General features: G+C 45.3%; 1 protein-coding gene across 1 annotated transcript; it reads right to left on the minus strand.

Moving 5' to 3' along the window:
* Window positions 1-2,760: 2,760 nt before the first annotated feature.
* On the minus strand, window positions 2,761-26,130 carry TIMM50 (translocase of inner mitochondrial membrane 50). The gene is made up of 11 exons (XM_063431199.1): window positions 25,980-26,130; window positions 21,543-21,666; window positions 19,416-19,447; window positions 9,011-9,032; window positions 6,198-6,256; window positions 5,999-6,118; window positions 5,683-5,787; window positions 4,925-5,023; window positions 4,687-4,843; window positions 4,381-4,487; window positions 2,761-2,955 (listed from the first exon to the last, which is right to left on the minus strand). Exons 1-11 carry the CDS (start codon window positions 26,115-26,117, stop codon window positions 2,851-2,853), a joined length of 1,068 nt encoding a protein of 355 aa, XP_063287269.1. The 5' UTR covers window positions 26,118-26,130; the 3' UTR covers window positions 2,761-2,850.
* Between the last annotated feature and the right edge of the window lie 479 nt (window positions 26,131-26,609).

Consider the following 26,609-nt stretch of genomic DNA (forward strand, 5'->3'; position numbering starts at 1 on the left):
TGAATATCCCCAAATGATGATGACTGTTCTCTTGGCACAATCAGTTGTAAAGAACTTGTTCGTGGTGGGGATGGGGTGCACACAGCATTTCATGTCTATCGCTCCCACCATACCATGTACGGCAAAAATACAGACACAGTAATGCTCGGAGAATCATTTGTTTAGTCCCAACTATGAAGAGGAATTATGGCTACACTAGGACTAGGCATTGGGGACCTAACTTGGGAAAACTCAAAGTATTAACATCAAGGAAAAATGGCGACACATGGACTATGCTGATGGAAAACACCAAAAAAGGAGCTCCCTACAACATAGTTTAAGTGCATACTTCCCAAGTGTCCCTACTTAGGACGGTAGTCCCTATTTTGGTCCAAAATCCATCTGTCCTCTTTTAGGAACTCATTATTGTTGATGTGACAGAGTATATAACAGAGCTCCACAGCAATAATGCTCACTGACAGAGTTATTTAGCAAAGTGAGAATTCAAAGTGAATTTCAAATTTAAGGCCAAAGAAGCCGTACTTGAAGCATAGCCAACGTAGAGAATTGTTCCTCTTTGCTTGTTTTTGGCCTTAAATGTGACATTAGTAAATAACCTTGTAAATTCAGACACTCTGACCCAGACGGAAGCTGTAAAACATAATTCCAATCATTGAATACCATGCACCCACTGTCCAACCTGAGAGCAACGTACAACTGATGTGAGTTGCACAAATCCCATTTCTCGGTGGTCTGTCGGTCTGCTCCTGGCACTGTGCAATTGCACTTTTGTTGTTTTACACAATTAGTTTTTAACGTGTTGGGGAAAAAACAGGGTTTAGTTTGGACAACTTTTAAAATGGGTCCAGTGTATGATTCCTTAGAGCCAGAATGGAATATATAGAAGTGTTTCCACTGCTATTTGTCATCATTTCACACTGTGCGCCATCGTGAAACACGCTAACGTTTTACACAATTATATACTGATGCGATTTTATTTATTTATTTATTATTGCCATTTATATAGCGCCAACAGATTCCGTAGCGCTTTACAATATTATGAGAGGGGGATGGTTAGTATACAGTGTAACTGTTATTGCTAATCTACCTTCAGTGTCGGGCCAAAGTGTAACTCTTCCATAAATAAATATTAGGTGGGAAAGTAAAATCTTAAATAAATTAAAATGTATTAAATTAACAAACAAGTCTCTGAAATTAAAATTAAATTAACAAACAAGTCTCTGAAATTAAAATTAAATTAACAAACAAGTCTCTGGCCAGGATTTTTATAATAAAAGAAATGGCAGGTGGATTGTAGTTTGAGATATGGTCCAAATGCAGAGCTACACGTACAGATTTGATCTTTGTTCACCTAGCCTTGGCATTGGTGTACATGCACACTCCCGGTTATCAGGAGACAATGCCTAGCAGAGTCCTCCTGCAGCTGTCTCAGAGGACTGCCCTCTGGCCCCTCTTCTATTTCACGCCTGAGGCAGAGGTGGTGATGTCCAGCTGTCAGTGTGTGTGGGGTTAGCAGATTGACCCTCACCCCTTCAGTTCTACAGCGACAGCTGCTTCTACCCTCAGACCCTCTGTGCTGCTCAGCCCTATTGTTTATTAGTAAGAAAGCCTTACCTAAAGAACTTGCAATTAATTATATTAGCAAAAATAAAATCGCCACTGCATAAGAGAATTTGAAATGTGTTGCATTACATACTTCCTGAGACATATCAGTGATAAATGTTAAACACGCTTAACCTGAGCCACAGAGCTCACAATCTACTAAATAACAAGCACCAACACAATGATATAATGTAGTGAATGAGGAAGAGCTGGCAGTGAAATGTATATTGTATGAAAGAGCAGAGTTAGAAAATGGAAGAGGCTGAAAGGAAGGCTCTAGGAAAATGTGTGAATTTGGACAGACTGTAATTCAGGCAAAGTCAGCATGTAGATTGAGAGGAATTACTGGATCATATGACTTCTTTAGCACGCAAACTATTCATTGTGAGAGACCTAGAACATGCTCTGTGCTCTACACTCCACATTTAGCTATATAGGATGAAACTGCTATACAACTAGGACACGCTCTGCGCTATAGGATACAGCGCTACTATACACCTAGAACGCGCTCTGCACTCTCTTTACTTAAGGCCAGTATAGATACCAAACACTTGGCTACAGGATACAGCTCTGCTATACACCGTGAACACGCTCTGCGTTCTATTTATTAAAGGCCAGTATAGATACCAAACATTTAACTATAGGATACAGCTCTGCTATACACCGAGAACACATTCTGCGCTCTATTTATTAAAGGCCAGTATAGATAGCAAACATTCAGTTTGTCCCTTGAAGACTCCTTGGAGAGGGACGTGGGAACAGACAGAATCGCTTCCTGTACGGAAAACAACTTCCTCCTGTTATCCTGTAAATAATGGGAACGGAGGAGACAGCAGAGGGAGGGAGAGGAACAAATGTGGGATATTTGGGGGGGAATGGGGGGATGGCATTCTCTTACACTATTACATTGTGTTTATCTGAGCCCAATGTGTACTTTACACCTATATATTTTTTATTGTAGCTCCTGTTTTATTACAGTTAGCTGGGTAGTCAGAATGACTCGTATATACGGATTATATTCGTGAAGAAACATATTTCTCATGGATTGCACAGAAACAATTCTTCTAAAGATGTTGAGAAAACTTGCTGATCACTTCTCTGGCTCCAAGAGCTGGTCCCACATTAGGCCCAGCATCTCCCTTAGAAAATGACACATCATTTCCTACAAAATGTCTTTATTAATAATCACACAGGGCCAGGAGGTGTCCGGCCCTCGCCTACATACACAGGACCAGGGAGGGCTTGGTGTCACTGCTGCTTTGAGCGGGGCCACAGGCGGCTGGTAATGGAACCTAGAGACATGGTTGGTCTCTTGCTGAGCTGAGACAGTTCAGATAATCTTTGCTGTTCCTCCTGGATAAGGAGACAAAAGACGGTCAGTCAGTATGTACAGAGATTAACCAATTCTTGTTAGCAGCGTAAGCATTTAAAGTGGCAGCAAACAGCGGGTGTAGCGCAGGGTGAAGAGAAAAAACTAGAACACGCAGACTCATTTCTGCAAACACCAAAATCCTCTTAAATTATTTGTAGTTTAATGTATAAGCAAAAATATAAAAAAAAACTACAAGTAGAATATCTATCTATCTATATAAATAGGCTGGAATTTCTTGCAATCAGGCTGCAAATAGACAAGGTGGCCGGGTGCATTACCAGGACTCCAACATCCAATCTGTATGAAGACGACTGCACTCACGGTCTTTCAATGAAATAATAACTTTTATTCCACAATGGGGGTGGATGGATGGATAGAACTCACTAATGATTTTACTTGTTAAATTAGAAAAGTTAACTTAAAAAAAAATTAAATTTGGAAAATCAGTATCTGTCACTGCAGCAAAAAAAGTTAGACTTTTCTTAAGTTAAGATTTGCAATTTTGTTTTTCCACTGTTAAGTGAATAAACCCTTTGGATGACCATGCAAACTTAAAGGGACACTCCAGACCCATAAAACACTTTAATTTGCTGAAATGCTTTGTGTGTGAAGAGTGTATTTTGTTTAGTTTTTTTCATTTTACAAAAAAGTGCAGATTTCAATAGATAGCTCAGTGGAAACTCAAGAGGCAGCAATTGCCTAGAGCACCTGCCTTGCGAAGACTTCTCATTGAGCTGCATTGGGAAGTCTGTGATTGGACAGCCACAGCCAGTCTGGGTGGAGTTAGAAGGGAGAGGCTTGCAAAAGAGTTTGCAATTACTCACAATTGAAAAAAAATATATATGCATAATTAAATGTACCAATGGTTTCATTTGGGGTAGATCTACTAAACAGTGATTTTTAAAAAAATATATTTTTAATTTGGGCAGTGGAGTGTCCTTTTAAGAAATGATGCATTTAATCCTTCTCTCCAGCTAAAAAGGCATTGAAGTGGCACTGTCACCGTCTACAGACTGCAGAATTCGGTGTCTTGGTAAAGGTGAGTTTTACTTACCTGAACCTGACCCTTGGGGGCGTGGCCATCTTCTTCCGGCTGGTTCTCTTCAGCACCTTGCACATGCGTGAGAGTACAGCAGGATCCTCCATAGATAAAGCCATATTCCCGCAGCCGTCACTGGTGACAGCTAGGGGGATTAAAACTTGTAGACGGTGGTAGCTCTGCCTAGTGTCAAAGTGTTAGGCGTAGGAAATATAGAGAGACAAAGTAGTCTCTCTTCTATCTTTATGAATCAGTCATTGTAGGTGGCGGGGTGCATTAATACATACACGCTTTTTGCCAACACCTTCATACATCGTTACAACTTGTGGGAACTTAAAGCCTCAACATTAACAGTAGTAATAGTAACCTGTTCCAGCTGGGTCTGTCTGCGTTTAAATGCTTCAAGGGGATCTTCCTCGAAGGAGTAGTTCTCTAGGACTGTCCGGACATCGCTGACACCACTCACTGCAATAGCTGAATCAGGGGAGCAAAGATGGCATAGATCAAAAGGCTGCTTTACTGGAGCCTGTATCATGGATTTAAAGCTGACCAGTTTCACTGACCTAGTAAAACTGATCAAACAAACCCACTGGTAAATCTCAAGCTGCCCACCCTGATCCTATTCACAGTGCTATACACTGACCTCACACACAACCCTCAAACCTTTACTCACTCTTTAAGAAAGCCGTCAGGTCATAGAGTGCTCGATCTTCCGAGTTGCCATCCCACCGCTTTATGGCCAAGCCATTGTAAGGCTGAAGTTTAAAGGTTTCCCGTTTGCAGTCTACTATCACAACGCGCGAAGGATCTCTGTTCAGACAAGAGATGTCCTAAAGACAGATATGGTGGTCAGAAATGTCATACACATGTAGTGTGCGCACCTTATTTGCAAAGAAAGTCAGTGGATGCACCTTAACATGGTGGCCTTCCATGTAACGAGTCGCGTCGCGGAATAGCCGGTATGACACAAAGCCATGTGGGTCCACGCTGTCAATTAGAGGGAACGCAGTCTGAGAGGAAATAAAAAAGGAAAGGTTACTTGAATATCCGTTGTACGACGCTGCAGCCTATGTCAGTGCATTTATGTTTCTTCATGAATGAAACTGCTCGTGACCACTGAACATATAATATAAATCCTTACACAAAGAAATAGCAGGTTTGCAGTAAATGAGGGAAATTCAGGTATCTTTCTGAAGAGACGAAGATCCTAGTTGTTAAGATGACTTGTAGAGAGGGGAAAACAGGTTTCATCTTTAACCCAGCCTATTCCTTTACATATCATATGTAGAAAGGAGTGCATAACATAAACATGGGTAATGGCTTCTAACAGAGTATCGTGTGGAGTATGGTCTGCTCTGTGTGTTCTCTTCTAGAATTCACATGAATACAGAGCATCCCAAAAAATTGTATCAAGATTGTAAGTTCCCATGGGAACAGGGCCCCCAACTCCTCCTAGATTTGTAAAATCTCATATGGTCTGAGATATCTTGTACCTTTGGCTGCGGAATGTGATGGCATTTTATAAATAAAGTGTAATAATAACTATAGTGATTTTAAAAAGCTGGAAGGGATAAGAGTCTTTGAGAGAGAAAAGGCAGGAGAAGTGATCGGAGGAAGCTCTGATGTTACACACAGTATATTATAGTGCAAACACAAAGCAATCACTTACCAGTCCTGTTTCAGAGGTAAATATAACAATCTCATAGAGAGGAGCCAGCTGTTGGAACAAGTTATCGATGCCTGCCCGCTTTTTAAATCGCCAACCAGTCACTAACTGAAAAGAACTCAGGATTAGAAAAGCAATGAGAAAAAGCTGACAAAGGGGGCGGAATGAGGGGGCAGCAAGAGCAACCCTGGGCCCTAGGGAATGGGAACATTGAAAAACAATAAGAAGATGGGGACAGGATAGACACTGATCATCCAACCGGCCAAGACAGATCAGGGAACAATGGAGACAATCTGGATGACGTTTGGAGAATACACACCGACCACTCTGGGTGCAGCAGGATGCCGGTTAACTCTAGGACCAATGTGTAGGGCGGCTGGTAATATGGTTCCTTTAAGGGATCGGGCAGAAGCTTGAGACTCGTAGGCTCAATTATCATCTGTGAAAGAGAGAAAACACGGTGAGGATGAAGACAAACGTTGGTTGGAGACTTTGTGAGGAGAAAAAGGAACACTCACCTGACGATAATCTTTGAAATATTTGTATGTTCTTCTAACTTGCTGTACAAAAGGAGGGTCTGAAACAACAAGACAGACTGACAGAGTAAGCAAATGGCAATAGCTGAGCCAGCTCAAACTCAGGGAGAACCCAGCAGGAGCGATAACGGAAAGGATGGGCGAACCGGGCAGGAGAGATAACGGAAAGGATGGGCGAACCGGGCAGGAGAGATAACGGAAAGGATGGGCGAACCGGGCAGGAGAGATAACGGAAAGGATGGGCGAACCGGGCAGGAGAGATAACGGAAAGGATGGGCGAACCGGGCAGGAGAGAGAACGGAAAGGATGGGCGAACCGGGCAGGAGAGAGAACGGAAAGGATGGGCGAACCGGGCAGGAGAGAGAACGGAAAGGATGGGCGAACCGGGCAGGAGAGAGAACGGAAAGGATGGGCGAACCCGGCAGGAGAGAGAACGGAAAGGATGGGCGAACCCGGCAGGAGAGAGAACGGAAAGGATGGGCGAACCCGGCAGGAGAGAGAACGGAAAGGATGGGCGAACCCGGCAGGAGAGAGAACGGAAAGGATGGGCGAACCCGGCAGGAGAGAGAACGGAAAGGATGGGCGAACCCGGCAGGAGAGAGAACGGAAAGGATGGGCGAACCCGGCAGGAGAGAGAACGGAAAGGATGGGCGAACCCGGCAGGAGAGAGAACGGAAAGGATGGGCGATCCGGGCAGGAGAGAGAACGGAAAGGATGGGCGATCCGGGCAGGAGAGAGAACGGAAAGGATGGGCGAACCCGGCAGGAGAGAGAACGGAAAGGATGGGCGAATCCGACAGGAGAGAACTGAAAGGATGGGCGAATCCGACAGGAGAGATAACGGAAAGGATGGGCGAATCCGACAGGAGAGATAACGGAAAGGATGGGAGAACCGGGCAGGAGAGGTAACGGAAAGGATGGGCAAATTCGGCAGGAGAGATAACGGAAAGGATGGGGCGAACCCGGCAGGAGAGAGAACGGAAAGGATGGGCGAACCAGGCAGGAGAGAGAACGGAAAGGATGGGCGAACCCGGCAGGAGAGAGAACGGAAAGGATGGGCGAACCCGGCAGGAGAGAGAACGTAAAGGATGGGCGATCCGGGCAGGAGAGAGAACGGAAAGGATGGGCGAACCCGGCAGGAGAGAGAACGGAAAGGATGGGCGAACCCGGCAGGAGAGAGAACGGAAAGGATGGGCGAATCCGACAGGAGAGAACTGAAAGGATGGGCGAATCCGACAGGAGAGAAAACTGAAAGGATGGGCGAATCCGACAGGAGAGATAACGTAAAGGATGGGAGAACCGGGCAGGAGAGGTAACGGAAAGGATGGGCAAATTCGGCAGGAGAGATAACGGAAAGGATGGGCGAACCGGGCAGGAGAGATAACGGAAAGGATGGGCGAACCAGGCAGGAGAGATAACGGAAAGGATGGACAAATTCGGCAGGAGAGATAACGGAAAGGATGGGCAAATCCGGCAGGAGAGATAACGGAAAGGATGGGCAAATCCGGCAGGAGAGATAACGGAAAGGATGGGCAAATCCGGCAGCAGAGATAACGGAAAGGATGGGCAAATCCGGCAGGAGAGATAACGGAAAGGATGGGCAAATCCGGCAGGAGAGATAACGGAAAGGATGGGCAAATCCGGCAGGAGAGATAACGGAAAGGATGGGCAAATCCGGCAGGAGAGATAACGGAAAGGATGGGCAAATCCGGCAGGAGAGATAATGGAAAGGTTGGGCAAATCCGGCAGGAGAGATAACGGAAAGGTTGGGCAAATCCGGCAGGAGAGATAACGGAAAGGTTGGGCAAATCCGGCAGGAGAGATAACGGAAAGGATGGGCAAGTTTGGCACGAGAGATAACGGAAGGGATGGGCAAATTCGGCAGGAAAGATATAGTAAAGGATCGGAGAACCCAGCAGGAGAGATATAGTAAAGGATAGGCAAACCCGGCAGGAGAGAAAGAATAGGATGGGAGAACCAGTCAGAAGAAATAAAACAAAGGAAAGGATGGGAGAGATAAAACAGAATGGGAAAAGAACATGCAAAGAAAACTGGGGGAAGTGGTAGAAAGCAATGGGGGCAGGGGGCAAAAATAATGCAAGGATTGTTCGGGAGAGAAAGAGCATGGTGAAAGAACACAAAGTGAAATAGGGAAGAACACAGTAAGAGAAAATAAAAGAATGCAAAGAGAAGGGAATGCAGGATAAGAACGCAGTGTGATTGGGGAGGAAGGCAGCGCATGAAGCGGGTCAGTGAAACCAACAGGACGGAGGAAGACACAGTGAAGGCATAAAATCTATGACAAAAACATGAAGTTATTGAACTAATACTGAGAAAGCTGCTGTGCCTGATGACACAGGGACCTGCACTGATTATCCGTTTGCACTAACTGCGGTTAAATCCCCAGAAGCCCATGTGTGAGGGGGTGGGGGGGTATTGTTATGCTAACTGCACAGCTGAGCCCTGTGACCACTTTCACTCCATGCCGTCTGTGTAAAGATCAATTTGAGTGACAAGAAAATAATGGTAAATGATGAGATTTTGGGAAATTAGAATTAGGTCCCCTGAGTGCATTACACAGCACAGAAGGAGTCCAGCATAAAAGGGTTACTACAGGGAGATTGTAAGCTCATTGGGCTGGGCCTTCTTCACCTTCTGTTTCCATATGTCACACATGCAATGTTAGAATTAAATGTTTGTCTTGCATTGTCCAACGCTGCAGAATATGTTGGCCGTATACAGGGAATTGTAATTTAGTGTCAGGTACAGGACACCTAACTGGGCGGCTTTACTTACCGTTGTCAAATTCATCAGGGATCTACAGAGGAGAGAGACAGGAGTAATAAGTAGGTGCAGACAATGCATAAACCATCTGTATATAGTGCACAGATATGGGCTGCTTACTGCAAGCTAACGATATGTATATAGTGCACAGATATAGGCTGCTTACTGCAAGCTAACGATCTGTATATAGTGCACAGATATAGGCTGCTTACTGCAAGCTAACGATCTGTATATAGTGCACAGATATAGGCTGCTTACTGCAAGCTAACGATCTGTATATAGTGCACAGATATAGGCTGCTTACTGCACGCTAACGATGTATATATAGTGCACAGATATAGGCTGCTTACTGCAAGCTAACGATCTGCATATAGTGCACAGATATAGGCTGCTTACTGCACGTTAACGATGTGTATATAGTGCACAGATATAGGCTGCTTACTGCATGCTAACGATCTGTATATAGTGCACAGATATAGGCTGCTTACTGCAAGCCAACGATCTGTATATAGTGCACAGATATAGGCTGCTTACTGCACGCTAACGATCTGTATATAGTGCACAGATATAGGCTGCTTACTGCAAGCTAACGATCTGTATATAGTGCACAGATATAGGCTGCTTACTGCACGCTAACGATGTGTATATAGTGCACAGATATAGGCTGCTTACTGCACGCTAACGATGTGTATATAGTGCACAGATATAGGCTGCTTACTGCACGCTAACGATGTGTATATAGTGCACAGATATAGGCTGCTTACTGCACGTTAACGATGTGTATATAGTGCACAGATATAGGCTGCTTACTGCACGCTAACGATCTGTATATAGTGCACAGATATAGGCTGCTTACTGCACGCTAACGATGTGTATATAGTGCACAGATATAGGCTGCTTACTGCACGCTAACGATGTATATATAGTGCACAGATATAGCTTGCTAACTGTACGCTAACGATGTGTATATAGTGCACAGATATAGGCTGCTTACTGCACGCTAACGATGTATATATAGTGCACAGATATAGGCTGCTTACTGCACGCTAACGATGTGTATATAGTGCACAGATATGGGCTGCTTACTGCACGTTAACGATGTGTATATAGTGCACAGATATAGGCTGCTTACTGCACGCTAACGATCTGTATATAGTGCACAGTTATAGGCTGCTTGCTGCAGGTTAACAATGTGTATATAGTGCACAGATATAGGCTGCTTACTGCACGCTAACGATCTGTATATAGTGCACAGATATAGGCTGCTTACTGCACGCTAACGATCTGTATATAGTGCACAGATATAGGCTGCTTACTGCACGCTAACGATGTATACACGGTGTGCAGAATTATTAGGCAAATGAGTATTTTGACCACATCATCCTCTTTATGCATGTTGTCTTACTCCAAGCTGTATAGGCTCGAAAGCCTACTACCAATTAAGCATATTAGGTGATGTGCATCTCTGTAATGAGAAGGGGTGTGGTCTAACGACATCAACACCCTATATCAGGTGTGCATAATTATTAGGCAACTTCCTTTCCTTTGGCAAAATGGGTCAAAAGAAGGACTTGACAGGCTCAGAAAAGTCAAAAATAGTGAGATATCTTGCAGAGGGATGCAGCACTCTTAAAATTGCAAAGCTTCTGAAGCGTGATCATCAAACAATCAAGCGTTTCATTCAAAATAGTCAACAGGGTCGCAAGAAGCGTGTGGAGAAACCAAGGCGCAAAATAACTGCCCATGAACTGAGAAAAGTCAAGCGTGCAGCTGCCAAGATGCCACTTGCAACCAGTTTGGCCATATTTCAGAGCTGCAACATCACTGGAGTGCCCAATAGCACAAGGTGTGCAATACTCAGAGACATGGCCAAGGTAAGAAAGGCTGAAAGACGACCACCACTGAACAAGACACACAAGCTGAAACGTCAAGACTGGGCCAAGAAATATCTCAAGACTGATTTTTTAAGGTTTTATGGACTGATGAAATGAGAGTGAGTCTTGATGGGCCAGATGGATGGATTGGTAAAGGGCAGAGAGCTCCAGTCCGACTCAGACGCCAGCAAGGTGGAGGTGGAGTACTGGTTTGGGCTGGTATCATCAAAGATGAGCTTGTGGGGCCTTTTCGGGTTGAGGATGGAGTCAAGCTCAACTCCCAGTTTCTGGAAGACACCTTCTTCAAGCAGTGGTACAGGAAGAAGTCTGCATCCTTCAAGAAAAACATGATTTTCATGCAGGACAATGCTCCATCACACGCGTCCAAGTACTCCATAGCGTGGCTGGCAAGAAAGGGTATAAAAGAAGAAAATCTAATGACATGGCCTCCTTGTTCACCTGATCTGAATCCCATTGAGAACCTGTGGTCCATCATCAAATGTGAGATTTACAAGGAGGGAAAACAGTACACCTCTCTGAACAATGTCTGGGAGGCTGTGGTTGCTGCTGCACGCAATGTTGATGGTGAACAGATCAAAACACTGACAGAATCCATGGATGGCAGGCTTTTGAGTGTCCTTGCAAAGAAAGGTGGCTATATTGGTCACTGATTTGTTTTTGTTATGTTTTTGAATGTCAAAAATGTATATTTGTGAATGTTGAGATGTTATATTGGTTTCACTGGTAAAAATAAATAATTGAAATGGGTATATATTTGTTTTTTGTTAAGTTGCCTAATAATTATGCACAGTAATAGTCACCTGCACACACAGATATCCCCCTAAAATAGCTAAAACTAAAAACAAACTAAAAACTACTTCCAAAAATATTCAGCTTTGATATTAATGAGTTTTTTGGGTTCATTGAGAACATGGTTGTTGTTCAATAATACAATTAATCCTCAAAAATACAACTTGCCTAATAATTCTGCACTCCCTGTATATAGTGCACAGATATAGGCTGCTTACTGCACGTTAACGATGTGTATATAGTGCACAGATATAAGCTGCTTACTGCAAGCTACCGATGTATATATAGTGCACAGATATAGGCTGCTTACTGCACGTTAACGATGTGTATATAGTGCACAGATATAAGCTGCTTACTGCAAGCTACCGATGTATATATAGTGCACAGATATAGGCTGCTTACTGCACGCTAACGATGTATATATAGTGCACAGATATAGGCTGCTTACTGCACGCTAACGATCTGTATATAGTGCACAGATATAGCTTGCTAACTGCACGCTAACGATGTATATATAGTGCACAGATATAGGCTGCTTACTGCACGCTAACGATGTATATATAGTGCACATATATAGGCTGCTTACTGCAAGCCAACGATGTATATATAGTGCACAGATATAGGCTGCTTACTGCACGCTAACGATTTGTATATAGTGCACAGATATAGGCTGCTTACTGCACGCTAACGATGTATATATAGTGCACAGATATAGGCTGCTTACTGCACGTTAACGATGTGTATATAGTGCACAGATATAGGCTGCTTACTGCACGCTAACGATGTGTATATAGTGCACAGATATAGGCTGCTTACTGCACGCTAACGATGTGTATATAGTGCACAGATATAGGCTGCTTACTGCACGCTAACGATCTGTATATAGTGCACAGATATAGGCTGCTTACTGCACACTAACGATGTATATATAGTGCACAGATATAGGCTGCTTACTGCACGCTAACGATGTATATATAGTGCACAGATATAGGCTGCTTACTGCACGCTAACAATGTATATATAGTGCACAGATATAGGCTGCTTACTGCACGCTAACGATCTGTATATATAGTGCACAGATATAGGTTGCTTACTGCACGCTAACGATCTGTATATAGTGCACAGATATAGGCTGCTTACTGCACGTTAACGATGTGTATATAGTGCACAGATATAGGCTGCTTACTGCACGCTAACGATGTGTATATAGTGCACAGATATAGGCTGCTTACTGCACGCTAACGATGTGTATATAGTGCACAGATATAGGCTGCTTACTGCACGCTAACGATCTGTATATAGTGCACAGATATAGGCTGCTTACTGCACACTAACGATGTATATATAGTGCACAGATATAGGCTGCTTACTGCACGCTAACGATGTATATATAGTGCACAGATATAGGCTGCTTACTGCACGCTAACAATGTATATATAGTGCACAGATATAGGCTGCTTACTGCACGCTAACGATCTGTATATATAGTGCACAGATATAGGTTGCTTACTGCACGCTAACGATCTGTATATAGTGCACAGATATAGGCTGCTTAATGCACGCTAACGATGTATATATAGTGCACAGATATAGGCTGCTTACTGCACGCTAACGATCTGTATATAGTGCACAGATATAGCTTGCTAACTGCACGCTAACGATGTATATATATATAGTGCACAGATATAGGCTGCTTACTGCACGCTAACGATGTGTATATATAGTGCACAGATTTAGGCTGCTTACTGCACGCTAACGATCTGTATATAGTGCACAGATATAGGCTGCTTACTGCACGCTAACGATCTGTATATAGTGCACAGATATAGGCTGCTTACTGCACGCTAACGATCTGTATATAGTGCACAGATATAGGCTGCTTACTGCACGCTAACGATCTGTATATATAGTGCACAGATATAGGCTGCTTACTGCACGCTAACGATCTGTATATAGTGCACAGATATAGGCTGCTTACTGCACGCTAACGATCTGTATATAGTGCACAGATATAGGCTGCTTACTGCACGCTAACGATCTGTATATAGTGCACAGATATAGGCTGCTTACTGCACGCTAACGATCTGTATATAGTGCACAGATATAGGCTGCTTACTGCACGCTAACGATCTGTATATAGTGCACAGATATAGGCTGCTTACTGCACGCTAACGATCTGTATATAGTGCACAGATATAGGCTGCTTACTGCACGCTAACGATCTGTATATAGTGCACAGATATAGCTTGCTAACTGTACGCTAACGATGTGTATATAGTGCACAGATATAGGTTGCTAACTTTGCAGGTTTAAACAGCAAATTATAGCAGATACAGACAAATAAGCACTGGGAAAATATTCAACTAGAGATAAATGAAGATTGCAATAAACAAAATGTATTAAAATTCTCCATTGTATGAAAGGAAAAAACATAACCACTTTCATAACAATTTTTAAACGTATATTCTTAGTTTGAATCATGCAGCAGATTATTGCATTAATCTGTGACGTGAAATCCACCGCGGTATAAGTGTGCAACATGTTTGCCATGTCCCCACTTCTCAAACAGAGACCCAAACAAAACGCGTCTGGCCAGGATCTTCTTCATCTCATGTCTGCCATCGTTACTGCATCGGTCATTTACTTTTAGTGATGTCTCACAAATCAATATGGATCTGCCGTTTGTTTCTGTAATTACAAGCACTAAGGCTTCCAGATATTCTACCAGTGACAGTAATTAATATTACTTTATTTACATTGAATACGTTATTTATAAAGCGACAAATTCCACAGTGCTGTACAATAATAATGTGACAAACTGGCAGCAATTCCCACAGAAGGCACAGGCAAGCAGACGGTGGATTGTGCCAAAATTAAATGGTTCCGAACAGTGAATTATGGACTCCAGAGTGGCATCGATTTGGCCTGATTAGTGAGGTTTACAATTAAATTTACACAAAATAAGGGACTGTTTATTTCTGGGTTACTTAGTACCATATGGTAAGTGCATGCCTTGTGCCCTGGGGACCACACACCATCGGCAATTACACAAGTTAAGTCAGTCCCTAATTTGTCTCCTGTGTATCTACGGATTGAGCTAGAATTTTAAAGACCTGTTCTTATTCTGTTATATTGTAAAAAGGAACAGAAACTTTTTATGACACAATGTTGTAGGTGATTTTCAATGTTTTATTCAATAGTGTAAAATGCAGAGGAATGAAAGTTCCCCTTTAATCCAATAGGATGGTATCACATGAGGGGCATTAAAGGGAAACTACAGTCACCAGGACAACTACAGCTTAATGTACTTGTTCTGGTGAGTAGAATCATCCAGAGAAAATGCAGTGTTTACATTACAGCCTAGGAACACCTCTAGTGGCCACTACTCAGATGGCTACTAGAGGTGCTTCCTGGGGCAGTGCTGCACAGTGTGCAGCATCTACACGCTCTGCATGAAGATGCTTAACTCTCCCCATAGAGATTAGTTGATTCAACGCAGCTCTATGAGAAGACGCTGTGTTCTGCCGTGAGTGCGCAATAGCCTCCCAATGCTTTGAATTGGATAAGATCATCAAGGTTGATTATCTCAGCCAAGGAGGAGGAGCACTGGAAAAAAGGTGAGTGATGGAGGAAGAGGATTGTGAGAAGGGGACATTGTACAAGGTGTGAAACACAATAAACATCGAAGCCTGCGAGCCCCATCGTAGAGTGAGCCATAACCTGTCTGAGAAGTGTGGGCTTTATTCACAAAACGGTGAGAGACAAATGAATGACGGCGATAGGAAGCAGAGGGAAGATCAAAGCATCCATCACAAGGATTATTATAGCTCACTCTGTACACAGGGCTTCACAGTCTGTGTTCGGAATACATTCTACTGACAATATGGAATATAAGGAAACAATCTGTACAATAAGAGAACCAGATTCATAGCTTATACATGCACAGTTCTCACTTCAACCTTGCATTAACTCCTACACTAAACACTTACCCTAATATAAAATGATCCCATTAAAGATACAGAACAGTGAAATGTGTATAAAACTATAGTGATGCCATCTGGGGATCTAGAGACACCTAATAAACGATCATTCTGAGACAGTCACAGGTATCAACCCACACTGCCCCCCTTCGTATTATAAAACCTCTGTTATAACCTAGTAATACGGATTGCATGCAAATGAACACAAGCCTTCTTCTGGCACTGAAGAGGTGGACTTTCAAGCATTAGTAGGAACGTTTGTTATCTGGACTTTTATGTAAGAAGTTAACTATAGAAGAATCAGCACTTGGATTATTATAAAATCAGAGAACTGGCAGATTTATAAAATAATACCACTACTTGTTATAATTCATGTTAATAAGCAATGCAAATAATCTAATCAATAAAGATATATTTTCTTGTAGAGGATTTGATAAAACAAAGAAGAATAACCTTCTCCTCAACACTTAATAAAACCGTAACTATCCATTGCTCCATCACACAGATCTCCTGCCATTTCCTTGCTTTTCACACAGTTGTGTAACTACAAATGGTGTCAATCAGCAGCCCTATACCCCATCCAGACACCAGCAGGAGGCCTTTCATCCAGTAACTGTCCCCGCAGGTGACACGAGGCACACTTGTCACATCCCTGTGATGTCTGTCCTTTGAAGTACGTCCATCTCCCAGGACAAGGAGGGACAGCTTCACAAACATTTTCCATACAAAAGGCCAAGGTGAAGAGGAAGCCCTAATCAAAAGGCATAAACCCAACGCCACCAGCCCTTCTGTCGCACCTCATCATATTGTGAAAAACTCAAACAGTCAGAGATCTAAGACACACAAGAGGGTTTCAAAGCTTGCACTCTAACATCAATGAAAGCTTCCTCTTGTTACGGCATTTAAAGCCTATAAACTAGACTGTTCACACAGTCTGATGGAAACTGGTTTAATTCCTATAAATAGCACTGCTACATTCTGGGTGCCAGAAAGCTTGAGTAACACCCAGACCATATTTAGAAAAAATAAACTAAATTCAAAGTAATTCTATTTTTCTTTTATTACAACCACGGTTAGTGGCATAGCAACATTTGGAGCCTAGCAGATTTATCAAGCTATAAAAAAAAAGTGTAAAATATACACACACAGCAAAAAAACAAAACACAGAATTGCAATACAATTTCCACTTTAAACTATAATATATAGTAACGTTCTATTGTGTTCCTTGCATCTCAAAAAGCAAGTGATGTGATTATCTAACCAGCTGACACATCCCCCTCACTAAATCCCTAAAATATAGACTGTAGGAGAAACCAGGGGATCTTCATCTTATGTGATGCTCGAGGATGCCTTTAATGGTACAAACCAAACGAAGTGGATTTTAACATAAAAAGTTATAAAAATGTGGCATAGGTTGTATTATAACTTCATACAATTGCCCCCAATTTCGTCATGCCTCCTCATGTCAAGATCACATTACAACTTCCTATAATAACATCATTATAAAATCTTTCTATGTTCTTGATTGGCAGTGATCCCAACCAGAGCTGGCAACGTGCATCTCCCTGCGAGTAGGATTCAATTTCTGACACCAGTAACAGAATGATGCCCAAGCCACATGTATCTCCCTGCGGGTAGGATTTAATTTCTGACACCAATAACAGAATGATGCCCAGGCCACATGTATCTCCCTGCGGGTAGGATTTAATTTCTGACACCAATAACAGAATGATGCCCAGGCCACATGTATCTCCCTGCGGGTAGGATTCAATTTCTGACACCAGTAACAGAATGATGCCCAAGCCACATGTATCTCCCTGCGGGTAGGATTTAATTTCTGACACCAATAACAGAATGATGCCCAGGCCACATGTATCTCCCTGCGGGTAGGATTTAATTTCTGACACCAATAACAGAATGATGCCCAGGCCACATGTATCTCCCTGCGGGTAGGATTTAATTTCTGACACCAATAGCAGAATGATGCCCAGGCCACATGTATCTCCCTGCAGGTATGTTTCTGTAGCAGAAATTCCTCTGCCACGTGTTCTTGGAGGGGCCTGCTTGCCAGCCTCAGGACTATGGCCCCCTGCAATAGACCAGGCTAATATACTTTGAAAAGGCTCTGTTCGTGCATTTGGGATTATATGATTCGGGAACCGAACAACCGCACGAACCAAAGACCACCCGGGAGCTTGTTAAACCCTATTAACACTTGGTAACGATTATAACCGCAGTGTTCTAATTTATTGTATGGGTGGTGACAATCTTGTTCCCGCAAACGAAGGCAGCGGTGTTTGGGCATGATTCGCATGGAACTTGCTCTTAGATTGTCACAGTGACAGCCTGGTGTGTGGGACAAGAGCTGCGACTAAGACTACATAGCTAATGCACATTCTGAAAGCATTGCCGCTGCAGAAACCCTGGTTTAAGCTGGTTGATCTTGATGGCCGCAGATACCAGCTGCCATTATTACAGTAAAATGCTACTTTTACAGCAAAAATAAGTCGGGGTGTAGGGGGTTATAAAGTCTCATTTACTATCCATTGTACAGCACTGCAGGATTTAGTGTCACTTTATAAATAATAATATCCACGTAAAATAACTGAATAAGATAGCATCAAGCTGCCACCTAGTGGGCAATAGAAAACATTGCCTAACAACAATTTCAGAGTGCACTGACCTCTTGGTGAAATAACAGATATAGAATACAGAATAGCACTGACCTCTGTGATTGGGCAGGAGGCCAAAGCAAGGCCACTAAACTACAATCAGTATGGATGGGGGTATCTAGCGGTCTTATTAGTTCGGGGTCACATCTTGTGAGATTAAAGCATTATGGTTAATATTAAAGCATTTTAACATAGTGTTTATGCACATATTAACTCAAATTAATGTACTGCGATCCAGCAACATATTTAAAAATGTTCACGTTCAGCCCATTCTGTACCCTCCCTGCCTGGCAGTGAAGCCGTGTAAGCCTACAGAGGGGGCACGATCCATGAACTAGCCCCCAGCGCCTGCATTGCAGGAATTAAGTGATGGGTAGGCTAGAATCTGATTCAAATTAAAAGCCTAGATTGTGCCAAAGAAAATGTAATTCACTTAACAATAAAGAGGTTAGGAAATCTAAAAGATGAGTGTTAATGATTGTTAATATATCATAGAATTGACACCGAATTATAGCGGCACTGTCACCGTCTGTGGACTGTGCCGAAATCACAAAGACCAATGACGGTGACATTGCTGTTGGTGGTCGGAGAAGGCAGGTAAGGTGGAGTCTACTTGCTTGAATCTGTCCCTCGTGGGCAACTCCATTTTAATACAGCTGGTCCTCTTTGGAGCAGACGTAAGCGAAAGCATTGAGGTCTGTCTATGGAGGATCCCACAAGACCGTGGGATCCTCCAAAGCTAGAACCAATTCCCTCCTGGCGTCACTGGTGACAGCTATCGGGATTGACTCTGTAGCTCCACCCCGAGACTCTGAGAAAATCAGGCGAATGAGAAATACAGACAAACTAATCCCTCTACATTGTCAATGTAAATCGCTTGACTGGGTTAAAAATTTCAGTGAAATTCCAACACAGTCAAAATAAGTATTTTATAAAGATTCTAGATTTAAGAAATACTAATTTTTCAGGGGCCGGAGTGACAGTGTCGCTTTTATTATAGACCAACTACAATATTGTGAGTTTTCCCTGGATATTGGTATGAAATAGATCAATGTGATGGATGCACACAATGAGAGCTCACCTTATTCCCCTGCTCGTCCACAGAGTTACTGCCTGTGGATAGAAACACAGTTGCATTACAGAAGTAAATACATTATAGAAATAGGGGGGAGTAGATGCAGATGCCATTTAGGTGTTAAGTGAATTTTGCTTCTGTTTATGTAGCCCTAGTCACACATCCCCTGGTCTTGACGGACACAGCCTGCGTAAAAAAATGGTTTCAGATCTTACTTACTTTAGCAGTTTGTAATCTCTTGCTCTGTATATGAAACCCCTCTCATGGTGCAGAAAGGGTTAAAAAAACCAAAAAAAAAAAAACAGTGTAAGTTCCTGCAGGATGTAGGAAGCCACTAAGAGCAGGAGATAAGAAATTCTAGATTAAACAGGCCATGCAATAAAGGAATCTAACATATCTAGGTTCCTTTTCAGGAAGTGTTTAGGAAAGCTGTGTAAGTCACATGCAGGGAGGTGTGACTAGGGTTTTATAAATAAAGTGATTTAACTCCTAAATGGCAGATAATTCAGATGGCAAGGACATGATTTATACAACAAAACTGCTTCATTAAGATAAAGTTGTTTTGGTGCCTGTAGTGTCCCTTTAATAAGCACAAACATTTCCAATTACAAATGACGAAAGACAACACATTAAGAAAATGACAGATTACATTTCCTTTTTTCTTCGAGACAGACATACTTAAAATATCTGTGCTATTTCTATGTATGGTTTAACTGTATTCAGTTTATCCCAGAATACGTTGTGAGATTCCCTCATCCCTTTCTCATCTCTGTATCTGAGAATTAAAAATTTAGAGAGAATGATATTTGAAGAAGAAAATAAAAGGTACATTCATACAGGAAACTGAGAGGACAACTCTTTCTCTCCCTCCATAGAAACACTAGGATAGCATTTGTTTACAAGGGATGCAAAGTGACAAAGATACACAATAAAACAGAAATTTGCTCTGCAGACTTCTTTTCAATTAAATGTGATCTAAGTGACCCCAATTTAATGCATTCTATAAAAAAAACCAAAAATACCTTCTGCTAATTCACTACAAAAGTAGGCAGACCAAGAAGGGGCTGCACTAATCAGGCCTCTCATTTTGGTCTATGGGTTTTATTGACTAGCAGAGGTTAATGCAGTTATCCAGTTCAGCCCCAGTTCAGACCAGAGAGGTAAAACTGCTTAAAAAAATAAATAAAAATAAAAAAGGCCCAAACAATGCCACGCCACAGCTGCCTTTACCCTGATCAGAGACTGTGTGCAGAGATATACCAGACCACAACCTGACATGGGATGAACGTGAGCGACTTGATCACAAATGGCAGAGGAGACGGTAAAAGTCTTGCTTTGTTGTTACTAGGAGCGGAAGATACAAGTTCCGTGACAAAGGAACTCTATCAGCGCAATGTGTAAACAAGCTGTTGTGGCGCTTGGAGTGAAGGTTTTTTTTTTTTTATACACACAGTTTTTATTTATTTGTTGATCCTTTCCACCGGTACTGTTCTACTATTCAGACAATATCTGAGATAATGACGTCAAAGCAGAAATACGATTATTGTCGAATACTATAGAGGTGACCAACAGCTCCTGTACTCATGGGAGGGTGTGACGGAGCCCTGGTTGCTTTCCATGTCCCCCAACCAGAGTTTGGAGACTCTGGGGATCACCTGGACCCAATCTGCAAAGCAACCACCTGACTGGGAGAGAAGTATCAGAACTGTACCGAAGTCCAGTGCACCTTTGATCAATTGTCGTATTGTCCATTGACCACCAATCACAGCGCTATTTGGAGAGAATGGTGGAAGAGTTATGACGCATCTAGGGATACCCAGGAGCTATAGGAACCCCCTTTTGATTCTGTAAAGGCTCTTCGGGTCAGGCCCTAAGTCCTTCCACGGGCAAGGGGCTTCCATTACAGTGAAATAAAAGATCACTATAAATGGTAAGATACTCTACTTCTGTGTGGGAAGCTGTTTAACTCCTTAAGGACACATGACATGTGTGACATGTCATGATTCCCTTTTATTCCAGAATTTTGGTCCTTAAGGGGTTGATATAATTTTCCTTTGAGAGGATTTTCCCTACTCTAATCGTGTCTCCTTAGACCCAGATATTACAAACTCTTCTCTACATTGTTTCTCTTACCAAAGACATAGACCAGGGCACCACCAGCCAAAACCCCCATCAATCCAGACACTCTCAAAATAATCTTCCGGGTATTTGCAGTGTTCTGTTTCTTCTGCTGTTCATCAGAGTCATCTCCGGGATTCTGGAGATTATATAGAGAGATGGGTCAGGCAGTGGAAGATGACAGACGGGGTCTAGTTATGGCAGGTAAAGGTGATAAACTGGGACTGCAATAAGCAGGAGAAGGCAACAGTGTGGGCTGAGTATGGTAACAAGCAGAGTACAGGATGGCTAGCACGGGCTGGGGGAAACCGGTGGACCAAGTCTGGGAGGAGGGCTAGGAAAGTGTTAGGTTAGGTAACACATGGAAAGGACGATGGTCTGGGTCGGAATGAGGTGGGGGAATATGACAGGTCAGCCAGGGGAAGGTATTCGTAAAGGCTCAGGATTTGAAGCAAAACGTTGCTGTACCACTTCATGAATTAAACTCTGCCTTTTGGATATTATGTGTGCACAAATGTTCTCAGTTTGCGAGGAGAGAGAAAGTCAAAGTAAGGTCAAAGTAAGGAGTTAATTAGGGTCCTGGGAACCAGGTTAGGGTATCTGGGTCAGTCGGGAGCCAGGTTAGGCAGGGGAGGGTATCGGGGTCAGTCGGAAACCAGGTTAGGCAGAGGAGGGTCCTGGGAACCAGGTTAGGGTATCTGGATCAGTCGGGAGCCAGGTTAGGCAGGGAAGGGTATCAGGGTCAGTCGGGAGCCAGGTTAGGCAGGGAAGTGTATCGGGGTCAGTCTGGAGCCAAGTTAGGCAGGGGAGTGTATCGGGGTCAGTCTGGAGCCAAGTTAGGCAGGGGAGGGTAACGGGGTCAGTCGGGAGCCAGGTTAGGCAGGGGAGGGTATAGGGGTCAGTCGGGAGCCAGGTTAGGCAGGGGAGGGTATCGGGGTCAGTCGGGAGCCAGGTTAGGCAGGGGAGGGTATCGGGGTCAGTCTGGAGCCAAGTTAGGCAGGGGAGGGTATCGGGGTCAGTCTGGAGCCAAGTTAGGCAGGGGAGGGTATCGGGGTCAGTCTGGAGCCAAGTTAGGCAGGGGAGGGTATCGGGGTCAGTCTGGAACCAAGTTAGGCAGGGGAGGGTATCGGGGTCAGTCGGAAACCAGGTTAGGCAGAGGAGGGTCCTGGGAACCAGGTTAGGGTATCTGGATCAGTCGGGAGCCAGGTTAGGCAGGGAAGGGTAACGGGGTCAGTCGGGAGCCAGGTTAGGCAAGGGAGGGTATCGGGGTCAGTCTAGAGCCAGGTTAGGCAAGGGAGGGTATCGGGGTCAGTCTGGAGCCAGGTTAGGCAGGGGAGGGTATCGGGGTCAGTCTGGAGCCAGGTTAGGCAGGGGAGGGTATCGGGGTCAGTCTGGAGCCAGGTTAGGCAGGGGAGGGTATCGGGGTCAGTCTGGAGCCAGGTTAGGCAGGGGAGGGTATCGGGGTCAGTCGGAAACCAGGTTAGGCAGAGGAGGGTCCTGGGAACCAGGTTAGGGTATCTGGATCAGTCGGGAGCCAGGTTAGGCAGGGAAGGGTATCAGGGTCAGTCGGGAGCCAGGTTAGGCAGGGAAGTGTATCGGGGTCAGTCTGGAGCCAAGTTAGGCAGGGGAGTGTATCGGGGTCAGTCTGGAGCCAAGTTAGGCAGGGGAGGGTAACGGGGTCAGTCGGGAGCCAGGTTAGGCAGGGGAGGGTATAGGGGTCAGTCGGGAGCCAGGTTAGGCAGGGGAGGGTATCGGGGTCAGTCGGGAGCCAGGTTAGGCAGGGGAGGGTATCGGGGTCAGTCTGGAGCCAAGTTAGGCAGGGGAGGGTATCGGGGTCAGTCTGGAGCCAAGTTAGGCAGGGGAGGGTATCGGGGTCAGTCTGGAGCCAGGTTAGGCAGGGGAGGGTATCGGGGTCAGTCTGGAGCCAGGTTAGGCAGGGGAGGGTATCGGGGTCAGTCTGGAGCCAGGTTAGGCAGGGGAGGGTATCGGGGTCAGTCTGGAGCCAGGTTAGGCAGGGGAGGGTATCGGGGTCAGTCTGGAGCCAGGTTAGGCAGGGGAGGGTATCGGGGTCAGTCTGGAGCCAGGTTAGGCAGGGGAGGGTATCGGGGTCAGTCTGGAGCCAAGTTTGACAGGGGAGTGTATCGGGGTCAGTCTGGAGCCAAGTTAGGCAGGGGAGGGTATCGGGGTCAGTCTGGAGCAAAGTTAGGCAGGGGAGGGTATCGGGGTCAGTAGGAAACCAGGTTAGGCAGAGGAGGGTCCTGGGAACCAGGTTAGGGTATCTGGATCAGTCGGGAGCCAGGTTAGACAGGGAAGGGTAACGGGGTCAGTCGGGAGCCAGGTTAGGCAGGGGAGGGTATCGGGGTCAGTCTGGAGCCAGGTTAGGCAGGGGAGGGTATCGGGGTCAGTCTGGAGCCAGGTTAGGCAGGGGAGTGTATCGGGGTCAGTCTAGAGCCAAGTTTGGCAGGGGAGTGTATCGGGGTCAGTCTGGAGCCAAGTTTGGCAGGGGAGTGTATCGGGGTCAGTCTGGAGCCAAGTTTGGCAGGGGAGTGTATCGGGGTCAGTCTGGAGCCAAGTTTGGCAGGGGAGTGTATCGGGGTCAGTCTGGAGCCAAGTTTGGCAGGGGAGTGTATCGGGGTCAGTCTGGAGCCAAGTTTGGCAGGGGAGTGTATCGGGGTCAGTCTGGAGCCAAGTTTGGCAGGGGAGTGTATCGGGGTCAGTCTGGAGCCAAGTTTGGCAGGGGAGTGTATCGGGGTCAGTCTGGAGCCAAGTTAGGCAGGGGAGGGTATCGGGGTCAGTCTGGAGCCAAGTTAGGCAGGAGAGGGTATCGGGGTCAGTCTGGAGCCAAGTTAGGCAAGGGAGGGTATCAGGGTCAGTTGGGAGCCAGGCTAGACAGGGGAGAGTATCGGGGTCAGTCTGGGGCGGGCATCGAGGTAAGATACCTGTCAGTTTGGGTAAGGTAGGTAGCAGTGAGGTAGGTTGGTGTCGGTCAGTCTGGGTGAGATAGGTTGGTGTCGGTCAGTCTGGGTGAGATAGGTTGGTGTCGGTAAGTCTGGGTGAGATAGGTAGGTGTCGGTCAGTCTGGGTGAGGTAGGTAGGTGTCGGTCAGTCTGGGTGAGGTAGGTAGGTGTCGGTCAGTCTGGGTGAGGTAGGTAGGTGTCGGTCAGTCTGGGTGAGGTAGGTAAGTGTCGGTCAGTCTGGGTGAGGTAGGTAGGTGTCGGTCAGTCTGGGTGAGGTAGGTAGGTGTCGGTCAGTCTGGGTGAGGTAGGTAGGTGTCGGTCAGTCTGGGTGAGGTAGGTAAGTGTCGGTCAGTCTGGGTGAGGTAGGTAAGTGTCGGTCAGTCTGGGTGAGGTAGGTAAGTGTCGGTCAGTCTGGGTGAGGTAGGTAAGTGTCGGTCAGTCTGGGTGAGGTAGGTAAGTGTCGGTCAGTCTGGGTGAGGTAGGTAAGTGTCGGTCTGGGTGAGGTAGGTAGGTAAGTGTCGGTCTGGGTGAGGTAGGTAGGTGTCGGTCTGGGTGAGGTAGGTAGGTGTCGGTCTGGGTGAGGTAGGTAGGTGTCAGTCTGGGTGAGGTAGGTAGGTGTCAGTCTGGGTGAGGTAGGTAGGTGTCAGTCTGGGTGAGGTAGGTAGGTGTCAGTCTGGGTGAGGTAGGTAGGTGTCAGTCTGGGTGAGGTAGGTAGGTGTCAGTCTGGGTGAGGTAGGTAGGTGTCAGTCTGGGTGAGGTAGGTAGGTGTGTGTCAGTCTGGGTGAGGTAGGTAGGTGTGTGTCAGTCTGGGTGAGGTAGGTAGGTGTGTGTCAGTCTGGGTGAGGTAGGTAGGTGTGTGTCAGTCTGGGTGAGGTAGGTAGGTGTGTGTCAGTCTGGGTGAGGTAGGTAGGTGTGTGTCAGTCTGGGTGAGGTAGGTAGGTGTGTGTCAGTCTGGGTGAGGTAGGTAGGTGTGTGTCAGTCTGGGTGAGGTAGGTAGGTGTGTGTCAGTCTGGGTGAGGTAGGTAGGTGTGTGTCAGTCTGGGTGAGGTAGGTAGGTGTGTGTCAGTCTGGGTGAGGTAGGTAGGTGTGTGTCAGTCTGGGTGAGGTAGGTAGGTGTGTGTCAGTCTGGGTGAGGTAGGTAGGTGTGTGTCAGTCTGGGTGAGGTAGGTAGGTGTGTGTCAGTCTGGGTGAGGTAGGTAGGTGTCAGTCTGGGTGAGGTAGGTAGGTGTCAGTCTGGGTGAGGTAGGTAGGTGTCAGTCTGGGTGAGGTAGGTAGGTGTCAGTCTGGGTGAGGTAGGTAGGTGTCAGTCGGTCTGGGTGAGGTAGGTAGGTGTCAGTCAGTCTGGGTGAGGTAGGTGTCAGTCAGTCTGGGTGAGGTAGGTTGGTGTCGGTCAGCCTGGGTGAGGTAGGTAAGTGTCGGTCAGTCTGGGTGAGGTAGGTTGGTGTCGGTCAGTCTGGGTGAGGTAGGTGGGTGTCGGTCAGTGCCCCCCGGTTACCTCCCGCAGTGCGGCCCCTGCCAGTCCCCCCGGCCCGGTATTGGAGCTGAGCCTCCGGCTGCCCCGCGGTATCCGAGCTCCCAGGAACCGCAAGAGCCGCCCTGACCTCCCGCACGCAGGACCCATCGCAGCCGCCATGTTGGATGGAATGGCTGACCTGACAGCGACCAATCACTGCACAGCCGGCGGGATGACAGCCAATCACAGCTGGGTATCCGTCCAACCAATAAGAACCTTCTACAATGCAGCCAATCACAGCGCCGAACGGTGACCGCGTGTCCGAGCGCTATATACCAGAGATCAAGCTTACTCAGAATATTGTCGCCAGTGAAGGACATTCGTTCATTCAGAGATCTCACCTTATAATGATACGGCCTCTATATCGGTTAGAGCCAAAATAGGCAACATTCAAACATATAGATTATAAAATATCACTGGATAATGTTACCCCTCACTGTGAAAATAAGGAATTTATTAACAAAATCACAATAGAATCCCTTACTGTATCCCAGAGCTCCACTGCAATGCAACACTCAGTAATGTGCATTATCCCAGAGCTCCGCAGCAATGCAACGCTCAGTAATGTGCATTATCCCAGAGCTCCGCAGCAATGCAACGCTCAGTAATGTG

The sequence above is a fragment of the Pelobates fuscus genome, chromosome 9 (assembly GCF_036172605.1).
Source record: "Pelobates fuscus isolate aPelFus1 chromosome 9, aPelFus1.pri, whole genome shotgun sequence".
Taxonomy (NCBI): Eukaryota; Metazoa; Chordata; class Amphibia; order Anura; family Pelobatidae; genus Pelobates; species Pelobates fuscus.